The sequence below is a fragment of the Anser brachyrhynchus genome, assembly GCF_964034855.1.
Source record: "Anser brachyrhynchus genome assembly, chromosome: 3".
In the NCBI taxonomy this organism is placed as follows: Eukaryota; Metazoa; Chordata; class Aves; order Anseriformes; family Anatidae; genus Anser; species Anser brachyrhynchus.
In genome coordinates, this window is record NC_137696.1 from 119042296 (window position 1) to 119067602 (window position 25307).

The 25307-nt window shown below is 38.8% G+C and overlaps 1 protein-coding gene across 11 annotated transcripts in view; it reads right to left on the reverse strand.

Moving 5' to 3' along the window:
* Positions 1 to 25307, reverse strand: part of ITSN2 (intersectin 2) — an 81202-nt gene that overhangs the window by 44596 nt on the left and 11299 nt on the right. For 9 of the 11 annotated variants that reach the window (XM_080587345.1, XM_080587351.1, XM_080587350.1 and 6 more), the window contains exons 2-7: positions 23007 to 23070; positions 5723 to 5815; positions 3369 to 3432; positions 1953 to 2116; positions 392 to 589; positions 80 to 176 (exon numbers count right to left, since the gene is read on the reverse strand). In XM_080587345.1, coding sequence (XP_080443471.1) covers positions 80 to 176; positions 392 to 589; positions 1953 to 2116; positions 3369 to 3432; positions 5723 to 5815; positions 23007 to 23037 — 647 coding nt within the window. In that variant the 5' untranslated portion in view covers positions 23038 to 23070. Of the gene's footprint in view, positions 1 to 79; positions 177 to 391; positions 590 to 1952; positions 2117 to 3368; positions 3433 to 5722; positions 5816 to 5927; positions 5944 to 5971; positions 7580 to 23006; positions 23071 to 25307 lie in introns of those variants that run through there. The other 2 variants (XM_080587352.1, XM_080587353.1) reach the window with 2 other exon arrangements.

Below are 25307 nucleotides of genomic sequence, written 5' to 3' on the forward strand. Positions count from 1 at the left end.
AAAATACACAAGTGTTCCATAATTTTTAGAAGGCATACTCAAGTTTAACATATAACCATTTTAAACTCAACTTTCATACCTGCTAGATCCTAAATCGATTAGTGACTGTGCCTTCTGCATATTAGTACCACCAAACCCTCCTGCCATGGGACCTAAAGAACCAGTATGAGGCAACGCTGAAACAAACAAACAAACAAAACCAAAAGCTGTAAAGTAAACCAGTATATATATATATTTTTTTTTTTTTTGAGGCTTTAAGAGAAATAAGTTAATCAGTGCCTTGTTTTAAAACTTAATTAGTTAGAACAGATATGATGAATGTGAACTTTGGAAAAAATACTTTATTATTATTATTTCAGTCAAACTGAGTACTGGACTATACTATACTTACTTGAAGAGAAAGGTATGGACAAAGGCTGCAGAAGGCTGGATGTTCCATTTGGCAATGATGAGGTACTGACAGAAGGCACCAGGGGAGCAGAAATTACCAAAGGAGGAATGGAACTCATTGAGGTCAGAGACATGGGAGCTAATGGTGTGACTGCAGACATAGACGTTGGCATGGACAGATTTGGCATACTACCCATTCCTAGAGTAAAATCAAACAATTAATGATTTAATACTGCAGAGACTCCAGCAAGAAACTGACTCCACTGTGCTAGGCAGAAACTACACAAAGCATCCTGCATCCAGAGATACAATAAGCTAAAATAGATGCTCACATAGAATATTTTCTTCAAAGCTAGGCAACACAGCTCACAGAGGAAAATAAGGGAAACTATACTGAAGAACATTAATTTAAAAAACAAAACAAAATAAAACACATTCTCAAGGTAGCTAGTATTTCACAAAAGGTTTAAGATCTAATGTTCTGTAATTACAGATATTTACAGAATTACTGTTCTTCAACAAGCCCATCTGCACCCGGCCCCTGAGATAGAAATATTACGGAACTAAAAAGTTGTGGGAATCCTCTATAAAGATCAGCTCATGCTGTTCCTGAATTAAGTCTCTCTCAAATCTCAGCCCTGGGAAAATCTGTATGGGTGAAAAGTACATTCTGAGGGACACATGCCCAATAAAGGATTTCTTAAATCAGTTGTCTGAAGCTAATTAAGACACTTGGATTACTGGCTAACTCTTGTGGAAGAGGACTGGATGCAGATGAAATGATGAAAGGTTAATATTAAGTAATCATATGCCAACCACAGCTATGTATAAATGCATGCATTTGTATGCAAACACACAAGATTTAGAGCTGGTCAGACATTTTACATCGCATATGTAATTAACATATACAAATATTTAATACAAATATTTAATTTCAGTGTATACATACAAAAGCATTTTGTAACCTGGCTGAAGTCATAGTGTGTATTTATTTCTACAAAACAACAATATGTCAACTAACAGACACGCACTGAATCCCAAAACACAGTAAGAAGAGAAAAAAAGTTAAAAGTAATTACATTTAATTGATCATATAGTCAGTGAACAATCTGATTCATTTTGAAAAAAAATATTTAAAATAACTGTTTTACCAAAACTTTGACTTTTGCTAAATTTAACTTAAAAAGAAAAAAAAAAGTAACAAGTATAATTTGGTGAATGAGTAGGAGGGAGACAAAAAAAGGCCTTCAGTATAAGAGGACGCTCTGCAAGTCAGATGGCAGATGCAAATGGCCTTCTCATGTCAAAATTCACTAAAAGCTTTTATTAAGTATAATTGAAGAATGAAATTATCAAAAATATATACAATTTGCTCTGTCTCAAGAAAGAGGCTTTGTGAATTTCTTACATCAGCATATTCATGGTGGTTTGTTGTTTTTTTTTTTGGTTTGGTTTTAACCGATTGCTTCAACAACTGGTCAGACTAATGATACTTATACTCGACTGCAGATCAACTCTGTGTTTTCTCTCTGAACACTAAGTAATTACATATTAATAAGTACCAAAGCGAGCTGACATTAGCGGTGAAAGTACAGGAGATTGTTTCATGACAGGAGGGAGAACCATAGGCAAGTGCTGTCCTTGTAATTTCAGCTTGATGAGTTTCATAGCTATAGAGAACTCCTGTTGATCCATTTTTCCATCCTTGTTCAGATCTGACAGTGCCCTTTGGAAAAAAAAAAAAGCCCACAAGGGAGAAATGTAAATTAAAGGTTTTCACTTAATGAGAAGCTTTCCTATCTATTTTATTTACTGTTTTTATCTAAGAAAACAACAAACACTGCAACCATTTCTGTATTTTCTACTTTTGTTAACACTGAAACCCTCAAAAATTTGCATAATTTCAAAGCATAATGTTTGTCTAACCATATTAAATGACTTCTACCAAGTTTGGTTTTAAAGTTACTGTGTATTAAACACTTAGCACCTGAGAAAGGAGAAAGACATTTGGAAAAGCAGTAGACTCGTGCCTGGAGTCCTCTGTTCACTTGTTGCTACAGATACACCTCAGCTATGCTTCTTTCTATGCTACTAGCAAGATCAATGTAAAAATTTCCTTGCCACTCTTTTCATGCACATTAAGTGTCTGACGAAGAAACTAACTTAGCATTATTTCAAAATACATGTTTTCTTTAATATTTTCCATAGGTGAATTCCTCTTAATTATTATGGTCCTCCACTCTGTGACTTTTAGCATGTGCATGTACAGATAACAATGAAGTACTTCGAAGCAAACGCAGCATTCTGGTGAAGACTGAGGAGTTACATAGAAAATTTCTGTTTTAAGCCTTGTAACTACATGCTGCAAAGAGCAGCACTTTTTCCAGTTCCCGTGTTGTAGTACTGGGTTGATATCTTACAGTGTATTATAAACTGACCTATTCTGTAGCTTCAGATTTTATCTGTTTTCTAGTTTCAGTACAGTTTCCACTCCTAGCTGAGTAGCACGTAATTTTTCCCACACTTAATCTTATTGCCGTTTTTTAGTGTTTACTGGTATTTTAAACACCATTCTTTTCAGTATCTCCAGAAATTCATTAATCTCTTTATTCCATATTATTATTTATAACATTAAAACATGGTTTGACTTTTGTGGCAGTCCAACAGGTGCTTTCCCCTTTTAGTGCCTTGCAATTTTGCAGCACCTTTTGCTTCAAGCGCTTCTACAGTTTAAAAAGGCAGTGTTCAAGATGGTCTGATTTGAATTAAAATCGTAAGAAAGATTTAGAAAGATACTGCTTTTTAATTAAGTGCTGGTACACGAGTTCAATCCTTCCTCTAAATTTAACAAAATTAAAACAATATTTAAAACAACACTCCTTCTTTGACTGCTGAAAACATCTTTTAGACAACACAACATGCCAGAGATGGTATTTGGAAGCTACGTACTTCTTATAAAAAAATAAAGAATACCTTACCATATGTCAGCAAGGACTGAAGCTGGCAGACCCGACTGCAAAAAAAAGGTACGTGCTTGATCACCTATGACAAACAAGAAAGAAAGAGACTATTACACTAGAGACGTGGAGTGGACATTTATGAATACCAGAATTTTCATACGACCTCAGCACCCCCATGAGGGACCAGATCTTCAGAACAAACCACCACAACAGATGCTAAACGTTCCAGGTTCCTACCACCCAACTCCTTTGTTGGTGACAGCAATTATCAGATGTCCTTCTGTTCTGTAATCTTGAATCTTTGCTCTGAGAAGTGGATTCAAATAGCTACAAAAAGCTTTAACAGGTCAAAAAACAACAGCTGCCAACAGTTTAACAAATACAAGATGTAAAGAAATATTATATAGTATAAATGACCAAAAAATTTAATCCTGACCCAATTACTTTTACAGGGAAGGATGAGCACGCTATTTCTTTCCTTCTCCTTTATCCAACCTAACTTGAGCCAGTACTGCCACTCTAGAAAAAAAATTGGAAAATATCATGTTCTAGGTAAAATTCTGTTCCATCACAGAAGCATCCAATAATTCAATATTTCAGGAAAGGAATAGGAACTTGTCCTGGTTCCAGTTAGGACAGAGTTAATTTTTCCTCATAGTAGCTGGTAGGGTGCTATGTTTTGGATTAGGCTGAGAAGAGCGCTGATAACATGCTGATGTTTTAATTGTTGCAGAGCAGTGTTTACACCAGGCCAAGGACTTTTCGGCTTCTCGCTCTGTCCTGCCAGCGAGCAGGCTGGGGGTGCAGCAGGAGCTGGGAGGGGACAGACCCAGGACAGCTGACCCAAACTGGCCAAAGGGGTATTCCATACCATCTGACGTCATGCTAAACAATATATAGGGGTGGCTGGCCGGGGTGGGGGGGCCGGCTGCTCGGGGATAGGCTGGGCATCGGTCAGCGGGTGGTGAGCAATTCCATTGTGCATCACTTGTTTCTTACACATTATTATTGTTAATACTATTATCATTATCACTATTGTTATTATTATTGTTATTATTATATTCCTGTCTTAATAAACTGTCTTTATCTCAACTCACCGGCTTCACTTTCCTGTTTCTCTCCCCCATCCCAGAGAGGGAGGGGGGAGGGTGAGCGAACGGCTGTGTGGTGTTTAGCTGCCGGCCGGGTTAAACCACAACAGAACTGTTGTGCACATCCATACTGAATTCCACATCAATTGGTACGGATATGATAAAACACAGATAGTGATATTAATGCTTATCTACGAGTGAATTCTATATGCTTAAAGCCAAGACCTCAGGTATTCTTTCAGAACTTTCTTCCCTTCTATTCATATACAGTCTTTCATTTCAAACACCAAACAAATAATAAAGCCTGCAGACATGCAGGTGACAGCCCTGATGTGGCCTAAAGGTAGTACGTTTTATGAAAGTCCCCGGCACTGCACACTTTTCCAGCTGGTGGTAAAATAAACACCAATCTCCCAGTGCTGTTTGGTCAAAGCAGGAGATTATCTTAGCCAGAAGATGGGCATGTTACCAACAGACAACTTCTCTCTCTTTCCTCTGTCTTTTTCAGACCAAAAAGAGGAAAAACAGGGGCACTAGCGTTACCAGACAGGTTAGTCAGCAGATAGTTAGGCAGGCAGAAGTGATCAGGGCTCATCTTCAGCAGCCCCGCACACACAAAGAACAATGCATTCTTAAATTAAGTCATCTGTGCCACTGAACTCAAGGCTTTTCTTGATGTTACAAAGTGCAAATTCTGAAGTGCACAGCAACATGACAATTGTTCCAGAGAAGAAAAATTGAATTCAACTGGAACTGACAGCAAGCAACTGCAAAATGCCCTAAGACTGTCCAGAATTTGCTGAAGGCCCAAGGGTTAAAATATTTCAAGCAGCCATTAACAAGGAAGAGTTGTCAGTAACTCTCCCTGCCTCCCCCCCATAACAAAGATATCTAACAGCACAGTGTTCTCTAGCACTATTCAGACAGAAGAGAGCCACTTGTGTTTCTGGTATCACTTGTCACAATAGCTACCAGAAGTGTTTCTTGGCAGCTTCCCATCTCAGCACAGATTTAGCCTGATACTCTGGTTTTTGAAACTAGACAGAATGACAGCATGTAAATGCTGGCTGCAGAAGTGATGGGGTTAATAAGCCAGTGTTTCTGTGCCAGACTTTAGTCCAAAGCTCCAAAGGTTTAGTAATAACCTGTGGCTGTTTGCCTGAAGAGTATGGTTATTAGTCACACAACAAAGGGCTGAAATAGGATGTCGTTTTCAAACAGTTTCACAAAGATACTATGTGTACATAGCAGTTAATGTGTAATGCAGAATCCCAGACCAACCTGTAATGTAGCCTCCTGTGGGTTTAAGGCTATCAAACTGCTTGTCATGCTTGGTCCGCTCTTCCAAGGTGATGGCCCATATGTTTGGACCTCCTGAAAAAAAAAAACACAACAAAAAACAGACTGAAGATTTTTACAAATAAAGCACATCATTTGTAAAATCAAAGCTTGGTTTCTTGAGAGACAAAATTAGATCTAGACACACCCAGCCTCTACCAGTTTGGCAAGGACGTTATGAAATACAAAAACCTGCTTCCCAGATGCGCAAGTGTTAGCTGAGACAACTCCTCAGCCAGATTGCTTTATGCTCTGCTTTCAAACAAGCTGTCCTGGCTTTCAAAGCTGGTGCAAAGTAGTTTCCTGTTGCTGCTGATTGTTTGCAGTCAGGGCAGGAAGCACGTTGCGCACAGTACTTTGTGTGAACCAAATACTCCCCTGGTTCACCAGTAAACAAATAGGATTCAATGTCGCTTACAGGGGTTCTCATACTGAAGGCTCACATTCCTACAGCTGCCAAAAAGACTCATGCTTCATCTTGCCGATGTTCTAAAATCAAGAGTGGGACTGCTAATAAAAACATGCTGGTTTTGTATGACAAAGGAGTAACATCTGAGATTTTTTTTAAACAGTATATGATTTCAACTTAGCTTTTTTCAGTGCTTAAAAGGGAAAAGTATAAAATAGTACAGCCTCAAGGTAACCAGGAGAAACTGCAGGGAACAATCTTGTTTACAAAGCTGTGCTGATATACCAGACAGAACCGGGAGTGACTTCCAGAAATGCTCAAAGGTGCTGTATAAAGGTCAGCGTGTTCACCCTTGCAGGAAAAGCAGTTTGCCAGTAACAATTGGTTTGGGTTTCAAGTAGGAAGAAGTTTTAATTGGGAAGCTTTTGACAAAATCTCATTTTTAAATCAATGAGTGCAAGAATTAGCCAAAATTCTGAATGCAAGCCCCCAAAATAGCATTAAATGGTTATCTAAAAAATCTCTAACAAATTCTATTGAACATTACCACTTTCAAAGAGCTGTTACGGTGTTCTTCAAAGATTCATATTGCTCAGTGAAAAAATGGTCATGGAAATAAATAATTCTATAAGGAAGATATTAACAAGCTGCTTTGAAATGCACAGCACTTCAGAAGAAAGTTACTACAAAATGCTTCCTGTTTTCCGACACAAACCTCATTTCAAGGCTTTGAACCAACAAAATTTCAAGAGATTTTTTTCACTGCTTTCCCCAAAGCAGTAACAAAGCTAGCAGATGGCAAGCGAACATACATGCCAATACACACATATTGGCAACGTTAAATCGCTTCTCTGTTTATTCATATATGCAAACACATTGTCCAAAAATACTACCGTCTCTGCTTTACAAGGTCCTGTAAAGACTACCCGTATTTTCAGATTTTTTACGCTGCTGCTTCACAGGGAGAGACAAATGGTTAAAAACCACACGAATGAAAACCAAAAACTCGCTGGAGATATGAATTGCAAAAAGGCCTGGAGGACGTTTGGATATAACCTTTAAGCACCTGAGTTTGGAGTTTTGTTTCCATGCCAGCAGCAGTTATCCAAGGTCTACAGTGAAACAGCTGTTTAATGTACGAGACATCTCGCTTCGGAGGAAGGAGAATGAAGATGGGATGTGAAGAAGAGCACTGTCAGCTCAACACTTGCAGACCTCCTTCTGGCTCTCCACACTTACATGCTGGCCCATCTGTCCGGTGTCTTACCACTGCTGAAATTAAAGATGCCTTGCTCCCAGAGAAAACGTACCCCAAAGGACTTTTCAGAGTCTTTCCAAGAAAGGAAAAGGCTTAGAAAGAGTTTTTTTGCAGGCTACATGCAGAACTGCACTTCAAGAACCCCACCTTCAGAAGACAGGAGCCTTCTTCTCTCTTCTGATTAAAGGCGTCTAGATAAATCTAGATTAGATTCTGACAATAAATCTAAATAAATGTATTAGATGTCTATTGATGGGCACTGTGAGTATTGCCATAACACACAAATGAGGACAACTTCCAGCCTACGGCAAAAAAACCTTCAGCAAAAATGACACTTAAATCTTTTCAAATGTTAGTTCTCAGATACAAATGGAAAGTGCATACTGTGGTTAATCCTTAAGGAATTTATCTGGACGAGATGAACCACTGCTCAACTGCAACTTCAGAAAACCTGACCTTTTTTTTTTTTTTAAAATATATGGAAAATAAAATCATAGCAACAATGTGATTTTGGTATATACAACACTGTATTTTAGTTATCCTTTGAAGCAGGTAGCTACAGCACTCCTCACCTTTAGATTATCAATCAGAAGGATTAAGACTGCCATAATATATTCACGTGGTCAGTGGCTGCAAAGTGCTAAAAACACTGTAAGAATTCATTGACTGCTGTTACTGGCACCACTGTAGTTTATCTAATATAATTTATATTATATATTACATATTTCTGTTTAAACGTACTGAAATTCACAGTTTCATATAAATGTATCCCAAAGTATGCAAGAAGATGACAATCAACCTTGAAACACTTCCGATATACTTCAGCAAAACATCTCTGCATAAAATCTGGTGACTTTTCTTTTTCCTTTTTTTTTTTTTTTTTTCCCCTTAGTTTCCAAATTAAACACCCAGCAGCATTTCTTCAGCACCCATCTCCGTGACAGGTTTCTTCCAAGCATAAATTTCATTCATAAAAGCTTTGGCTGCGACCGACACTATTACAGCACCAAGTGTTTATGGCATAATCCTAGTGAGACACTGCAAGCAGCTACTGGCATGTCCAAGCGCTAACCACGGAGTCGTGTTATGAAAAGTGCACTGTGTGAATGTTTCGAGAAACTGATTGCATATCCAGAAAAGACCAACCCGCTAATAATTTATTTTCAAAGGTAAGAATTTCAGATTTTCCCTGTTCTTGTGGACAGACTGAAAATATTTTTGTAAGTGACTCCACAAAGATATGCTCCCATCTCCTGAGGGGTTTGTAGACATAGAAGAAAATAATGTAACAGACCTTAAAACTCAAAGCAGAACTCCTCCCATGTAGCTGGAATATTTTCCTTTTAAGTAAGTGTATAAAATATGCATACTTTATAAATAGAAATTCAAAGAAAACACGTTCAGTTCAGACCGTTTTAGCAACATCACACGAGATCTGTCAACACTGAATACCTTGAAAGATAAGGTGTTCAAAGGGAAATTATTAGAACACCTTTTAATTTAGAAGGTTGAATGAAAACATGTACTAAATTTCAAACAGAAATGAGATTTGAGTGCAAGACAGAACCCAAGCAAAGTCCTTCCAGAGCTGTGATTCTTTACATGCTAAGAAAAAAAAAATTAAGAGCATAGCACTGAGGAAAGGTGAAAGTGTTGTGAGGGCTTATTTTCAGCTTAACCAGGTGCTCATCACTCTTTTGATGTAACTATTTGGAGACAAGAATAAGAAAAAAAAAATTGTCTGTACTGAAAGTGTCATTAAAATTAAGATTCCACAAAGTACCAAGCAAAAATACCACATCAATGTATCTGAAATCAACACGTCAAACAACAGGGATCACAAGGTCTCGGCAATTCCACAAAATGCCTTATGACACCATTCTTCAAAGTAATTACTATGTTTACTTACAGTACGACTGAGCCCATCACAATACTTACCACAGATGATGAAATTAGTTTGAAACTCAGTTCTCCTGTGCAATCACCATCAAAGCATGCTACAAACCTCGTTAATGTTACGGTTATCTCCCAAAGTAACCACCTGTGGCAAAACTGACCAGTCAGTACTGCTCTCAAGAAAAATAACACTGCCTGATACACGAACTACCAAGTTTTCTTGGTTACTGAATGTCTTGGGAATCACAGCTGAGACAGGTAAGTGGAAAAGAAGAGTACAACTCCAGCAAGTCTTAAGTGTCATGGGCATGTCAAAGTGTGCGACAATGGGAAGAGCACTCCTTTTCTTGCAAGGACGAGGCTGCGGGAAGAATTAAACAGAAATCTGCTGTCCAAGACACATCACCTAAACATATTTGGCCCAGCTCAATGATCTTTGCACGAACACTTCAGCCCCAGGGCTGAGAAACTTCTTGCCAGTAAGCCAGATCTAACCAAAGGGAACAACCAATTTTGCCCTGAGCCTCTGCTGTTCTTCCTTCCTCACAGCCCGAGCCGTTACTCATGGCAAGTCATGCATGAATCACAAAACCGAACTGCAGGCATCCCCTTCGTCAGACTTCGCTGGGTGAGACACCTCTCCCATCACAGGATGGGGGAAGAGGCACACGGCTCCTTGATGGAGCCGTGGTGAACCTTTGGCACTCCAGAAATTTTGAGCTGGCATCAAGTAGTAGGGAACTACAATATTTTAAACAAATTCAGCACCAGAGATCAAAATACCACTGCCACTGTAGGCTCTCATGACAGGCTTTGCTGGGGACAATTAATAGTGTGTTACTACTTTTCTAACTTAAATTTCTTGGAAATTTTCATGAGAGAAATATTTTTTCCCAGCTGTAGATGGTATAGTTTCGGATGGAAAAAATGCAGTCTCTTTGGCAATAAGGTGTCTCCTAAAACCACTTCTTTTTTCTTCCAAAGAGGTTCCCTTGCAATCTCATGACCTTGAAACATATCCACCTGAATGAAGCTAACACTATTTTTGACTACACTCCTCTTTTAGGAATCAAGACTCAGGAAAGGCTGAACTTAGAGACTTACCTCACAAAGATTCTCCCTAAACAAAGTAATTATTGCCTTCACTTTCTTTTTCTATCTATGAAAAAAAAAAAGAACACCAAACCACCACAATTCTAGAGGCTATCATTTTTAGAAGACAGATCTCCAATCTCTTCTCACAGTGGCTAGTACTTCAGAGAAGACTAGATAAACATCAAGACTGACAAGTGGTCTCAAGATTAAACACAGGAAATCCGGACTCAAGGTCCAGAAACGTCTCAGCCGATTCCTTACACCAGACCAGAAAGCCTGGGAGAAACCAACAGAGAAATCTCCTTTCCTCCTACTCCACAGCTTGATGATACATTCAAGAATTCAAAGTCATGTGTGGATTCTGTCTACATTTAAGGGATCCACAGAACTACAGAGACACACACAAACCAACCCAGTACTACACCTTGCTAATTTAACATGCCTTCAGGACTTCTCTAAAGAAGACAAAACATATCTGACCTCACCTTCATGTAACGGGTATTGCTACGTAATTCAGTGTGGTGGCACTCACAGGTTTGTAGTGTTGGAAATAAGCAACTCTGCTGGGGATTAAACATTTTCTGTACCTTTAAGTTCATTCTAAACACGAGACATCTTTGTAAGAGAGCATATTAGGGTCTGTTTATGACAGGATCATAGTCCTTGGTAGAAACGGCTCTAGAAATGCCATCACAACTCTGCATCAGACTGATAATCTTCTAAAGAAAATAAAGGACTTGCTTTGATGGGCTGCCAACATGAAACAGAAACAAACGTGTTTCTTTCCTTAAAACGGTAAGCTGCAAATGAAAAAGAGGGGAGAAAAGAAAGTGCAGTCCTAAGAGAGCAGCAAAAAGCCTTGAAAATGCTGCTGTGAAACTTCTGCCACGTGTTAATATTACCTGTAGGCAAAAGGGAGCTGTACAGACCGGTGGTATTAGCGAAAAGGATACAGGCAACTTCTCACTTGTGGAACATCATGAGACATTTCTCACATTCTTCAGAGAATTGTGTTTGGTTTTCACTGATTGGCGTTGCTTGTTTGTTGTTCTTAGGAAGAAACTATGCTCCTACGAGCTACAAAGTTAATTAACTTCACGGAGGTAATAAAAACAAATTGAAAGAGAACTCCCTGTACACGTAAGTCACGAGGACGAGTGATTATACACCACCTTTTTAACCATCCCAAAAAAACAGTATTAAATTTCATAAGGACCCTAAATAAATATTTATCCCTGTGTTTAGGGAGGGGGGAATGTCATGCAGCAGCTTGCTTGTAGCTGCACAACAAGGGGCTTTCCATAATTCAACCACCAAGTGCATTACTGTCTCCCATCAGTAGACTCAAGAGAATTGTTTGGTGTAAGAAATACTGGGATAAATCTAATATCCACAAATACAGGCAGGAATTAAGTTTACCACAGGATTATTTATTATAGATCAGATTTAATGAGCCCAAATGAGGTAACTGAAATGTGGAATTGTACTTTTGATTTTTCCTCGGGATTGGGTAAACACACTAGGAGACTAAAGTACACAGAGTATTTCTCTATTATTATGCATTTCCATATTTCTTACCAGTGTTTCTACTATTTTCAATAACTGTTTCCCTCCATTTATGTTGATTCTTTACATTTATTTTTGTTCTTTGCCAATCCCAAACCCCCACCTGCCCAAGCTTGACGAATGCCCCGCTGACTCCCAGCTCCGCTACTGTCAGACCACAGCAGGAGCCACACAACCTGCAATGTGTGCATTAATCCCACTACTCCTGGTCCTACCAGAAATCCATCACAGAGGCTCGCAGCACATTAGGCAACACTGCAACAACTGCCAGGGGAAAAGGCTATGTCTATGCTTAAGGAAAACTTCAGCAGTTTCTTTAAACATATACCCTGTTGAAAGGAAACAACCAGAGCTAAAGCTCATTCAACAGTGGGGAAAGGCTCCTGTGTTTCTCCTTCAGTTTTGTATTTTCAGTAAAATAGAAGAATCGTGCCCTCTAAAGCCAAGAGTATTTTTAAAGATTTTTGAATGTCTCTGATGTGCTTTCCAAAAATAGCTGTTCCACACAGGGAGGCTGTTAAACAGTGTCTCACAAGTGCAGGGCTACACAGATTTGGCCATGAAATGCCTGCTTAATTCAAGAGCTTCCTGACAGAAATATGAACAAAGAAGCATAAAACATTATAGTTTAGGGTACAGTTCATATTCTTTCCATTATGTATAGGCCTATAGGTATTTTCATAGAATCACAGAACCATTAGGGTTGGAAAAGCCCTCCAAGATCATCTGATCCAACCACCTCCCTACCACCAATGTCACCCACTAAACCATGTCCCTAAGCACCAGGTCCAACCTTTCCTTGAACACCCCCAGGGACGGGGACGCCACCACTTCCCTCCTCATGTTCAGTAGTTCACTAAAATCAAATACTGGGATCGTTTGAACTAACCACGTGCCCCATGAAACAGGAGCAGAACTCCATACGATGCAGTATTTTCTCTGATGATACGGTAATTGTAACTGAAGCCCCACTTCAATATACAAAATCTATCTATAAAGTAAGACTATTAGACTTTCTTTGCCATGCACTGATCTCAATGTGGAAACATAATCCTTTTAGAGTGAATATAATCCCTAAAATAATGCAAAGATGCATAATAGCCTGGTGTAAGATACAGAATAGTCTGCCCGTGCTGAAGGTAAAGAGCCTCGTGTTCTCAATTTCACAGTGCAACCTGATGATTCCATAGCACTTAAACTATCAGGTTATAATAATGGCATGCATTGCTACACTTCATAAAAATCACAGTATCATCTAGCTCATTATGGCTATCCATTTTTAGTAGCTCCTTTTTAATTGTTATTGCCAAGTTCCACTGAAACTTAATGCAATGTACCAAGCAAAACATTAAAAAAAGAAAAACCCACAGATGTAGCAAATTACAGAAAATTTGTTTTAAGATGTGTAAATGAAAAACTTTTTTAGAGTTCTGTTAGAGCTCTACTAATGCAAAAATTAGGAAATGTGTACTCTGACATGACAGTACTCTCTACTGCACATTAGCATGCTTTTACACTAGTTTCTTGTAGTAGCTATGATAATCCATTCAATAGTATTTTGTTTTTTTTAAATATTAAAAAATTACCAGCAAGCCAGTTAAAATTTGTTAATTTTATGAAGCAACAAGATTTCTATTTATCATCAAAATGTGCAATTACTGTAACCTACAAAGTTTGTAAACCTGTACTTTATTCCCAAAATCTCAGTTAACTTTTTATTTTCTTACAGGAAAAGTTGGCACACAGACTTGTCTTACCCTAAGCCTCCCCCATTCAATACTACCCATAAATATATTTTCTGTCCAATTCTGGAGAACTAATACCAAACCAAGAAATTACTTGAAATTGCTGAGCTACCAGCAGATGTACATGAAATGAGCCCATTTTTCCATCTACTGATATTGCTGTGTATTTGCCCAACATTAATACTTCCTGATGGATTTTAGAGATGGAAAAGAGGAAAAAAATAGCAATAAAATCACACTACCAAGAAACTTTTCAATGGCAGGTCTGGAAAGTTTGAAGTAAGCAGTACTGTCATGACAATAAATAAATAAAATGGGGGGTACTTTGCCACGTTCTTCCACACCAAGCTGCAAAACCTGCCTCCATCTGTTGTTAGCATAAGCATGCTTCCAGCTGGCAGACTGCAGCCTTCCTTGTCAACAGGAGACAGAAGTTGGAAGACATGCTTATCCTTCAGTTTAGGGCACGTCAGCAGCTCTTCTGGGTGAATTCCTGTCAACCTGTATCAAAGCCTTCAATAAGGAAAATTAAAAGGTTTTAATCATCATTGTTCAGGAAAAAAACTTCTAGTGTTTAGACTGAAGTCTTCTATTTCTGAAGATTGATTTCTTTTATGCTGCTGATCACCAGCATTCACAAAACCCCTACTAATTAATTAAAAAGTTACAAAAGGATAATTTGTTTAATTATTGTCTAGCAAATCTCTGTGGAATGCAGCAAAACTAATAAGATTCAGGTCAGTTGCCATCTGCAGCAAGTAATAAATCGTTTAGCACTGGGAGAAATGCTGGCAGTAAAAATACCAAGGAAGACGATACAAAATGAACCTTGAAATTAGGCTGAGTAAAGGAAATGATCCTCCTACAAAAACATAAGCTGACATAAAATCAGAGCAGATTTCTGTTCAAAGAATGTTGTATCCTTTTTAGTAACTTTTGTAGTTATCTTCATGATCAGGCTATTAGAGTAAAAACGACATTCCCAGGTTCTCAGACTTGAAGAGGAAGTCTGGGACCAAGAGGAAAAGAAAAGAACCACCAAATAAGAAGTCAGACAGGAAGGGTGAGACAGAAGGAAAATGAAGAGGCATTTCCTGAGTAATCTGTGGAATAAAATAAATTAGGAGATAATTTAGGGAACAAACCACAGTAAAGACCCTGCCAGTTCAGACTGAATGTTCACCTAGCTAAGTACACGAATATTCATCCAGCTAAGTACCTGGCTCCCAAGCAGAACACCTGGCACAGAAGGAGAGAATGAAGTAAGCACATAGTGTTTACTTCCTCAGCATATTTTCTCAGCCTCCAGTGTAGCTCCTGATCCAGACGTGATACCTCGTTAATGGGAGCAAAATCCATCTATATCTAATCACCTATGGAATCCAAGTAACTGGTTGGCATCCAGCTTCCTACAGCTTTCACTGTTTACTTGACACTGTGCAAAGTGCTCTGTTTGATACCTGCCAATAGTATTTTCACTTGATACTGGTTAATTCTTGTATTATGAGATCAATTACCACTCCCTTGTCACCTTCTCAAGGTGGTTTTATAGGCATTTACTGTATCCGGCATTCCCACTGTTTCTTTTCCAAGCTGAAAGGTCCCAGTCAATGTAATTACTCCTCATATGGAAGCTGTTCTGTAGCTTTGATCATTCTTGTTGCCCTCCTCTTTATAATTTCTAGTCCTGATACACAGAAAACATGTAGAGAGAGTTGGAAAAAACACAAAGGTAACAAAAGCAAGAATAAGAGTTTCCTTAAATAGTACGCATTATAATGTTACATTACTAATTAGCAGAATCTCCAACTATAGTCAGTATACATAAACTACTGACTATAGTTTTATTAGTTGTGTAGTGGTATTGTATACATACAATATTACTTTCCCAGCACTATGAAGAGGTTGATTTTGTATATAATAAATGACAATATGACTCATTTAAGAATGTAAGACATTTAGTATTGGGTCATACCATAGTCTCTAACCCTTCTTTCACAGTAGCTCATACTCACTAACAGAACAGAGGCAGAAATAGAGTCCTTCCCTAGGTATTATACTCCCTTAACTTTCAGAAATCAGCAATCTAGGAGATTTCTTGAGCAAAAAGAGGCATCAGAAGAACTGCATTTAATAACCAAAGCATAGATCTTTCCTCCACAAGCTTTGGTTCTGTATACTTGGAGCTTTGGGTTCCAAGGCACCTTCACACAATGAGTTCCAAACTATGTTGTTCATTAGGTTGAAAAAAAAAAACAAGAACAAAAAAAGAACAACAACAACCAACAACACACAACCACCACCACCACCAACACATTTTCTGCCTCCTTTAAACTCAATAATTTAATTTTGTATTGATAAGAAACTAGGCAATTGAACCTTTTTTCTTTTCTTTTCTTTCCTTTTTTTTTTTTTAAAGCTGTAAGGGGTGAAACACTGGAAATCTATGTCAGTTATGATTTAAGGTCATTGTTCAATTATAAGAAAAGCAGCAGATGTCCTCAACAACTGATCCAGCATAGCCTGAACCTACAAGATTTCTAATTAAAGTGACACAGCATTGTATAAATACAATTGATAGAAAATGGACAATGCGTAAAAATGGTTTATTCTTGACATTATAATTAGCAGGCCAAACCTGAATTCATTCTGCCAATACCAATTAGTCTTATCTATGGCCTGTTCCACATGGATAGGCCATGGTGACCACAGAAGACATGGTAGTTAGTAGCTGCTAAAAAAGAAGCATTTCACCCAACACCAAAAAAAAAATAAATTGCACCAACTATATGAAGCAGATGTAGTTATCAAGAAAACCAAATTTTTAACAGTTAAAGCCCTTTGAAGGTCTGCCATGTGGTAGATTTACGTTTGTGAGTCCCCTCAGTGAAGCCTTCAGGCTCTGGCTTTCGGGGAAGTATTTGTAGATCTTCCTGCATTTTCAGATTTGTTTTTCCACACGCTTTGAAGAACAACAAAATCATGTGGAAGTCTCACTGATACTCCAAATTAATAAAGCATCTTGCAATACAGCATTATTACAGATTAAAAAATACCTTCAGTTCCCCACTTAATGCAATCTTACCTTATAAAACCTAACGCAATACTAAAAGAAAAATCTTAGCAAGACAGGGCAGTTATTAGCTTAAATTAACTCAGGGGATGAAGATCTAAAATCTTTGCTAGGTTATTATTTAACATTTAGGTTTCTTTTGTTTGTTTGTTTGGGGGGTTTTGTTTGTTTTTACGTTGTAGGAGCATAGTATTAAAAGGGACTTCCAAGGTCATCACGTCCAGACTGCTGCTACTCCAAGAAACTATATGCATTAATTCCTTTATGCAATGCAAGCTCTGCCTTATGGTGACCAGACTTTCTCCTTGACAATGTTCTAGAACAACCCTGCTGGCAGAAACGTCCCGATTTGACTCATGTTGGTCATGGCAGACGGGTTTTGGGCGGCCATGTTGGACTCAGGGGCTGGCGCTGAGGGCCGCGAGGTCCCTTTGCCACCCGCAGCCACCACGGTTGACTGCGTGTGCCTGAGGCTGGCGGAGCTTTGGCACGTGTAAGGTGTGCAAGGCCCCAGTGTATTGTTTTGGGTGGGTGACAGCTCAGCCACCAGATACTTCCAGAGGAGGAAACTGGGGAAGAGAGCGATTCTTTTTCGGTCTACAGGACAAGTCTTATGAGGGAACCGGGGTTATTTAGCCTGAAGTAAAGGAGACTCGGGGCAGACCTTATTGCTCTCTGCAACTACCTGAAAGGAAGGTGTGGGGAGCTGGGGGTCGGCCTCTTCTCACAGGTAACTAGTGACAGGACTAGAGGGAACGGCCTCAAGTTGTGCCAGGGGAGGTTCGGGTTGGAAATGAGGAGACATTTCTTCACAGAAATGGTTGTGAGGCATCGGAACGGGCTGCCCAAGGAAGCAGTTGAGTCACCATCCCTGGAGGTATTCGAAGGCCATGTGGATGTGGTGCTTAGGGACAGGGTTTAGTGCTAGGCTTGGCAGTGCTAGGTTAAAGGTTAATGGTTGGGTTTGATGATCTTGGAGGTCTTTTCCAACCTAAGTGATTCTGTGATTTCCACACCAACACACTAGGAGCCAATTCACCTCGATTTAACCTTGTGCTATCACTATACTGAAAGAAAAATATTTTCCCTCCTTAATATTTACCTTCCTAATAAGTAAAATAAAGATCAAATTTATTTACAGTAAAGTAAATACAATTTTTAAAAAGCAGTAAGCTTTTATTTTGAAAGGTTAACAAAGGCAATCTCTTCAGTCTTTCTCAATACTTAATTCATTTCGCTTGGATGACGCTGAGGCCTAACTCTACATCTATTAATTTGTTTTTGTTCTTCCTTGAGCAGTTAGACCAAGCTCTGCCTGGTAGCCCAGAAGATGTCTCTCCCCAGCCTTATGCAACAGCACACAGTATTTCTCATTTCACCACTCACCTTTTAGGATGCATTTCCTTTCCCTCAAATCACATAACTATTAAGCGATCATCTAATACATCCTGTTGCTCTTCTCCTTAGTCATAGCCAAATCCTGAGCTGCGAGCATCCAGCAGAAATTCTTCTGGCCTATCATGGTATGACTAAAAAGCTATTTGAGGACAGCATAATAGAAATACGATGAAATTGAACTAATGATATGCAATGGATCCTGTGTAATTCTGTCTGGAAAATGACTCCTAAGTTTGTATCATCAACAAATTTAACCAGCCTACGCTTGCTTTTTACTAATGGATGCTTCCATAAATAATAAACAACAAAGTCTGGTCCCACGATAAAAATTCATGGAGGATTTCACTGTTATGACCTCCTAGCCTAATACTTCCATTTTCCCTCCCTTTTAGCCAGTTCTTTCTCTAATAAAGTCCAAATATGAGATTTGTTACACTCCATCTACAAAATTCAGTTATTGAAGAAAGCATAAGGTGCAACCTTCATTAAAACCTAGTTCCACTTATTGCATTTAACATTTATGTCCATGTCTTATTATTTCCTCCTTCCAAAATTTCCTCTTACATCTTCCATGTGAATCATGTTATCCTCATAATTAAACATGAACAGGACAATTGCTACTCTGCAATCATGCAGCACTATTTCTGACGTTTTAGGACTAAAGAAAACACATGATATGGCACATACAATTGGAAATCTAATTTTTGTAGAGCCTGATGGTAGAAGAAATATGTCCTTCTGATCTGAGCATGCAAATTTTGCTCTGTATCAGCTGACACCAGTGTCCTCACCGAGAACTGAGAGGAAGTATTAGTTTATAAGTGAGGCCACAGAAAATATTTGTCCTTGTCTTTGAATTTTTTTCCTTTCCTTTTCCTTTTTTGATGTAGGAGAACAAATTCTGACATTTTCTTTGCAAGCTCTAATTCGGTTTAGTATCTTTACCTACACTTGCTGATATTGAAGTCTACAGCTTTTGTATCCATGGGTTAAAAGTCATGTTGCATTCATAAAGGTTTAAATTGAGCTGTGATGACCAGGGAAATAGAATTCCATTCTACAGAATGCATCAGTGGAACCAGGACCCCATTCAATCTGCTCTGAATTGTATTCACAGCAGCATAAAATCCAGCTTGACTTACAAAGTTTGAGAAGAAGGAAAAATAAGAGTTCTGAGCATTCCTTTTTGCACCTCAGCTTATCAGAGGAATTTTCCTGCTGGACCACAAGAAATTATATCAAAGGAAACAGGTGGTAGGAGGGAAGAGGAAGGACAAATAAAAACATAAACAAAAAAAGCACAGCCCAAAAATTCCAATGGTACTTAAGGAAATTGTGAAAGATACTGATCGACAAATACTGCCTTCCTTGTTCCAGCCGGACTGTGGAGATTAAATTTCCCCAAACCAAAATTCAGCATCAGCGTGGATATTAAACCCTGAAAATTCTAGCGTAAAGAGGAAGGGGAGTTAGGAGAACAGTAACATCTTGCAACTGCTCTCCGGCTGTAGCAGAAGGCATCCCATGGCAGTGAAGACCACTTTTTCTTGCTTTGTGATTAATACAGCGATCACAGAGTTAAATTAAATGGAAATGCATTTTAATCTATTACAGCCTCTGTCCTTTTAACTGTTTGTTATCAATGTATTAACTCCTTTAAAATATTATTTTGAAGGTACTCATGATTTAATTTAACTAAATGCCACTTTTACAAGACTTGGGATGAAATGTTAGGAAAGCTTTGTCTAGAGGGAAAACTAACTGCATGTAAGGAGAATAAACCACAGGAATCTGGATTCCTCATTTTCCCCAGAGATGATGATCAATATTCAGACAGTTACAGGATAAAACAAAATGCTGAATAGGGAATACTGGTTTGCAGACCGGGGAGACATGTCTGGAGTAGCTATGTGATAGGCCTGGACTTCACGGAGATATACTCAAATGTCTGTGATCCATCTGGTGTTATATATATGCTTTGTAATCGGCAGCCTTTCCACACAAGAAGAAAGGCATTACTCAGCCTTGCCTGTTCACATAAAATGTCATCACAACCTTTACATTCTGCACGAGATAAATTTCTAAGAACTGCTGGGCCCGCCCTGAGTTCCGTATAAAATCAACATACACTCTTCAAGTCCTGCTTCACCTCTGAAATTCCAGCCTGCTAGCAAGACATCCACAAAGGTCACCTTGGACAAAAATGGAAGGTCAAAGGCAACTTGTTTGTCGATATTTACTGCATACTTTCATGTCTTTAGAGAGGTAGGGTAAGTGGTTTAACAAGAGCATGTGTCCCGGGAGCACACAATGCCTCAATAAGCTTAAGTTTACATGTGGCCACATAATTAAAAAAGAAAATGCCAGTTCTCAGCCTAGCACGCAGTTTGGCCGTCAGCCACATGCTGAGGCTGGAGAGTCTTGAGAACCTGTTTTGGTAGAGGTGGATTCTGAATAACAGCTCAAGGTGCCCTCAGTGAACTTGAGTCTCCAGGCTGGAACTCCAGCACACAACAAAGCTAACCTTCTTGAGATCCTGCACAGACTTCACTTTCTCTGCTCAGACTGGGAAACAAGGTGGGAAACATCTTCTGCTTGTAGTTGTTTGAGGTGATCTGAGCATCTTGCTTCGTCATTTGAACCCTGCAGTTCTCCAACTCGGTGTAATCCTGTACCTTGTAATCACTCGCTCATGCACACACCTGCTCCACAATATCCACTTAATTTTAACATCGAATGCCAAAAATAATCCTGAAACAGAAGCTACTTCATGTCTTACGTAACTGATGATATAAAAGCTAGGTATATTGTACCTTGCTGAGGACAGGGGTTCCTTCCCAGAAGAAAACCACCATTTCCCCCTGGTAGAGTACAAAACAAAAGGGTCAATGCTCTGCTAATACCAAGGTGTGGCAGGCAGCCAGTGCCCTCCACTTGGGCTGCAGCACTGCCTAATGGTTTACTTGCCACGTGCATAACCTCGTTCTTCATCCAGTGCTTGAAGTCACTCACTACCTAGGTGTAATACCATAGTTGGAGGTTTCCACTGAGCAGTGAGTGGTAAACGTAGGTGATCTACTTTGAACGAAAACAGTAGTAGGAAGTAGCAGAGAAGAGGAACATGGATTAGGGAAGAATGATTTCAGTAGCAGAGTGCTCAGTATTTATTCAGAAATCACATTAAAACTACTCTTTTTAACCCACCTGACTTGTTTCAAATTTAATCAAATTCTGATGACAAATGACTGCAAAACTACACGCAATCATTCAAATTTATGCGAGGGGGAACAATTTAACTGTTGCCTGCTATTGCTCTTACTTACATTCTCTCACTAAACATAGAAAAATTCTGTTACTGACAGAATAAAACTGCATCTTTTGGCATAGTTCCCCTTCAGGCCGATGGAGAGTACTGTGCAAGGGATTCCAGATCAAGGGCCACTCTCCCAAACTATAGCAGATTTCTGAGTTCGAGTCATGTACCTGCTCACTGCTGTCCTCCAGCAGCATCCAGGAGTAAAGAGCCAAGCCAAAAAGACACTTTATGCATAGGTCAACCACAAAGGCAGCCAAGAACATAAAGCTGTATCCTCCATGAAGAGTGTTTTTTGTTTGCTTGCTTGTTTTAAATTGGGGACCAAAGAGTATGCGACAATAAAAAAATGTTTTTTCATTATGACCAAGTGCAAGGAAATCTGATACTTTCACTACTGTATGTGATACATCAACCCTTTTTACTTCTCTTTTTATTAAGTCTGTGAAACAAAGTCCAGATCAAACTGCAGCTGACTGCATAAAAAAGGTGTTGATCACACAAATTGTTTCACAAGATGTTTTATGCACATGTGAAACATGTAAGAGTTTAAATTTGAAATCTGAACGCACTTCGTTTGCTAAAAAACACTTTAGCTTATTTTCCTAACTCATTTTAGCAGCGATGACTAAATTTTTTAAATAAAGACCTCTCGGTCGTGCAGTAACCTTGACAGATAAATGAGATAAATACTTCTTTTTATTCAACCCAGTATCTGGAATACCTGAAGTGCAAAGCATTGCTGCTATATTTGTCTTTTCATTTTGGTCAGCTCTGTAGACAGCAGCACATAACCATTAAATTTCTTAGCAGATATTTGCAACTTGTGACTTCACATATAAGCTTGCTTTCAAAATAACAAGCTCCATTATATACATGTACACACGAACACACACAATTTTAAAGTTTCATCTCTCATACATCTTTGCAAGAAAATCACCAAGAAACAAATCCAAAAGTTTCTATAGTACCTGGTGCAGAATCAAGAGGAAAAATCTTAACTTTTTCTTTTTAAAGAGTCTGATGATTTTAGTAAATAGTAGTAAATCACTTAATAAGTTCAAATATATTTGGCTTAAAGTAAATAGCATAATATATTGCAATGAAACACATTCTGTGCTGATTTACGTAACACAAAAGGTATGCAAGTTTAATCAACTATTACTTTGCATATTCCCCACTTGAAGTCAACCAGTATTCATAATACAAGTCACACATTCCTCAACCCTGTAGATAATCTGAGATTTCTAGATGCTCCAGGCATATCTGTATCTAAATTATGCCACAATAAGGCTTGTATTGAATTTCTCCAAGTCTTACAGTCCGAGTCAGGCTACAGGAAGCAAACTGCAGCAGACTGACCGTAACGCTGCTGCAGGTACTAAAATCAGCTATTTTTAATATCAGCATTTAAACGAAAAATAAAGACAAACGTCCCCACCCCTACCTAAACAAACCGAACCCAGCTACTCACCATTCATGGCTGTGGGAAACTGAGCCATCATGGTCTTGAATCTGCCTCGCTAGCTCTTAGCCATCTGCAACATAAAAACATTGTGCCATTAATAATGCAACAAGGGCAAAACGTCGCTGCGCGCTCCCGCTGAGCAGGGGGAATGTCTGTCCCCTTTAGCTCCCACTTCCGATAGCAAACAATGCAGGGCTTCAGGCTGCTGCTGAACGAGCTGAATTTACATTTGGGAGGGGGCGGGGGATATTTTTTTTTTTTTAATTTTTTTTTTATAGGGTGTGCAGTGCAGTCTTGAACCTAGTGGCACATTCTTAAAGGAAAACAGTACCAACTGTTTAGCAGCTCCTGCATAACGCACACAAACAGTTGACAACATGTCAGGACATATGGCGTGGCGAACAATCCTCCCCTGGTGAGGAGACAGACTCCGTGTCCTCACAGATCTTTTCCAGCGCTCCCTGGTAAATATTTATGTATATCGTTAAAACAGTTCGGCATACAGCTCTGTAATAGAATGCTTCTGTTGAGAAAATTGGAAGAACAATCACTATTCAAATTCACACACTCAGCTCCTCCAACGCAATTTACAAAAAAATGTTCCTATATGATGTATTCTGGGAGGAGAAAAAAAAAAAAAAGGACTCGTTCTAATAAAAACTTGCAGTCAGTTTTCCAAAACCAACACCATGAAGTCAGTCCTTTTCTTGGGCTACTGCAGGAAGACTTTACTGCAGGAAGCATTTAAGGGGGGTCTCATTATAAATCACTTTCCTCACAAGAAATGTCAGAGCACTAGGACTTGTCTTGTTTTTCCAGGATGTATAATTTCAAGAGCACCTATAGAAGTTATTAGTTTTTTGGCACTGCAAACTATTAACTTAGAACTTATCTGAGGGATAAGCACAAGCATCGCTTTACAAACGTCAAATTAAGACAGCACAGAGAGCTCTTGCTTTGAGTGAGATAATTTCAGTTAAGCACTGAAGCTTACACATCATTAGCCTGCACGCTACACGGAGAAACTATTGTTCAGGATGAAGCTACAGAAATGAAGTTCTGCAGCTGATCACTGTTACCCCACTCCAGCAAGTGTACCACATCGCAGACCTCTCTGTCACCCCCTCTTCAGATACCGATCTGTTTCCTCCCACACCAAAAAAAAACCTGCACCTCTCAATACAACCATGGACTTTAAGTACAGAAAGATCATGTCCCCATGCTCACCCACCCCCAAGGAAACTACTGCGCATTGTGTCATGGAAACCCCACAACTGGAAAGCACTCCGGTTTTACTTGTGGGCAGGAGAGCATTTTTGGTATGTTGTGCATTTCTGAAGTAAAAATAATGAATAAATAAATTAATTAAAATACCTGGAGTCAGTTGTCAGTAATCCTCTCTATATACGTTTATGCACTATTTATAATTTCATTTTAATAAATATTTACAGATTTATACATCCTATAAACAACATCTAACATCAGGAAACTGCAATAGGACATAAGCCATCCATTCCCACTGGATCACCTGTAAACATCACAGCCACGTGCACTTGGTTCCCCCCCAAAATGAGTGGAAAACAGTATTTTATCTGAAGTTACCTTGCTCTGTGGTGCTACACATACCTGTCCAATACAGAAAAAAAAAAATATATATATATATATATAATATATATATGTGTATATATTTTAAACTAACACATTACAGAGCAGTATCACTAAGACACCTGACATTCTCAGGTATTTTTTATGTATACACTGACACATGCATTATACATTCATATATAGATATATATAAGATATATACTGCATATACAGAATATACACACACACATACAAATGGAAACAACTGACGAGTCCAAGTAATCTCCCAGGGTGTCATTTGACATCAGCTGCAGAAAGATGCAAAAAGGAGGCATGGATCTATTCCAAGAGAGGAATTCTAAAATGAATTTGGGTATTTTTAGGTTGCTTCCAGCATCCCTTCCTAGGCCCTACCAGCAAGCTAGCAAGAGACACTTGAAGTCTATAAATAGCTTTCCCGACAAATGCTTTCAATGTTATTAAACATTTCTACAGCATGTTTCTCTGCAAAAGCTGTTCTGCCAAGGAGTGCTAAAACAGAAACCAGGAGAGAAAAGCGGGATGCTGAAGAACATCCCCAGCACTTTCGACAGAAACCTCCACCCATCCGTACCTTGCTGCAGATTTACAGCCTTAACGGCTGAAGGCCACGCATCTGATCTTTCCTCCAACATACTTTATTTTCCTTTTTTTGCAGGTCACTTCTTGAGTTTTTAAATTAGT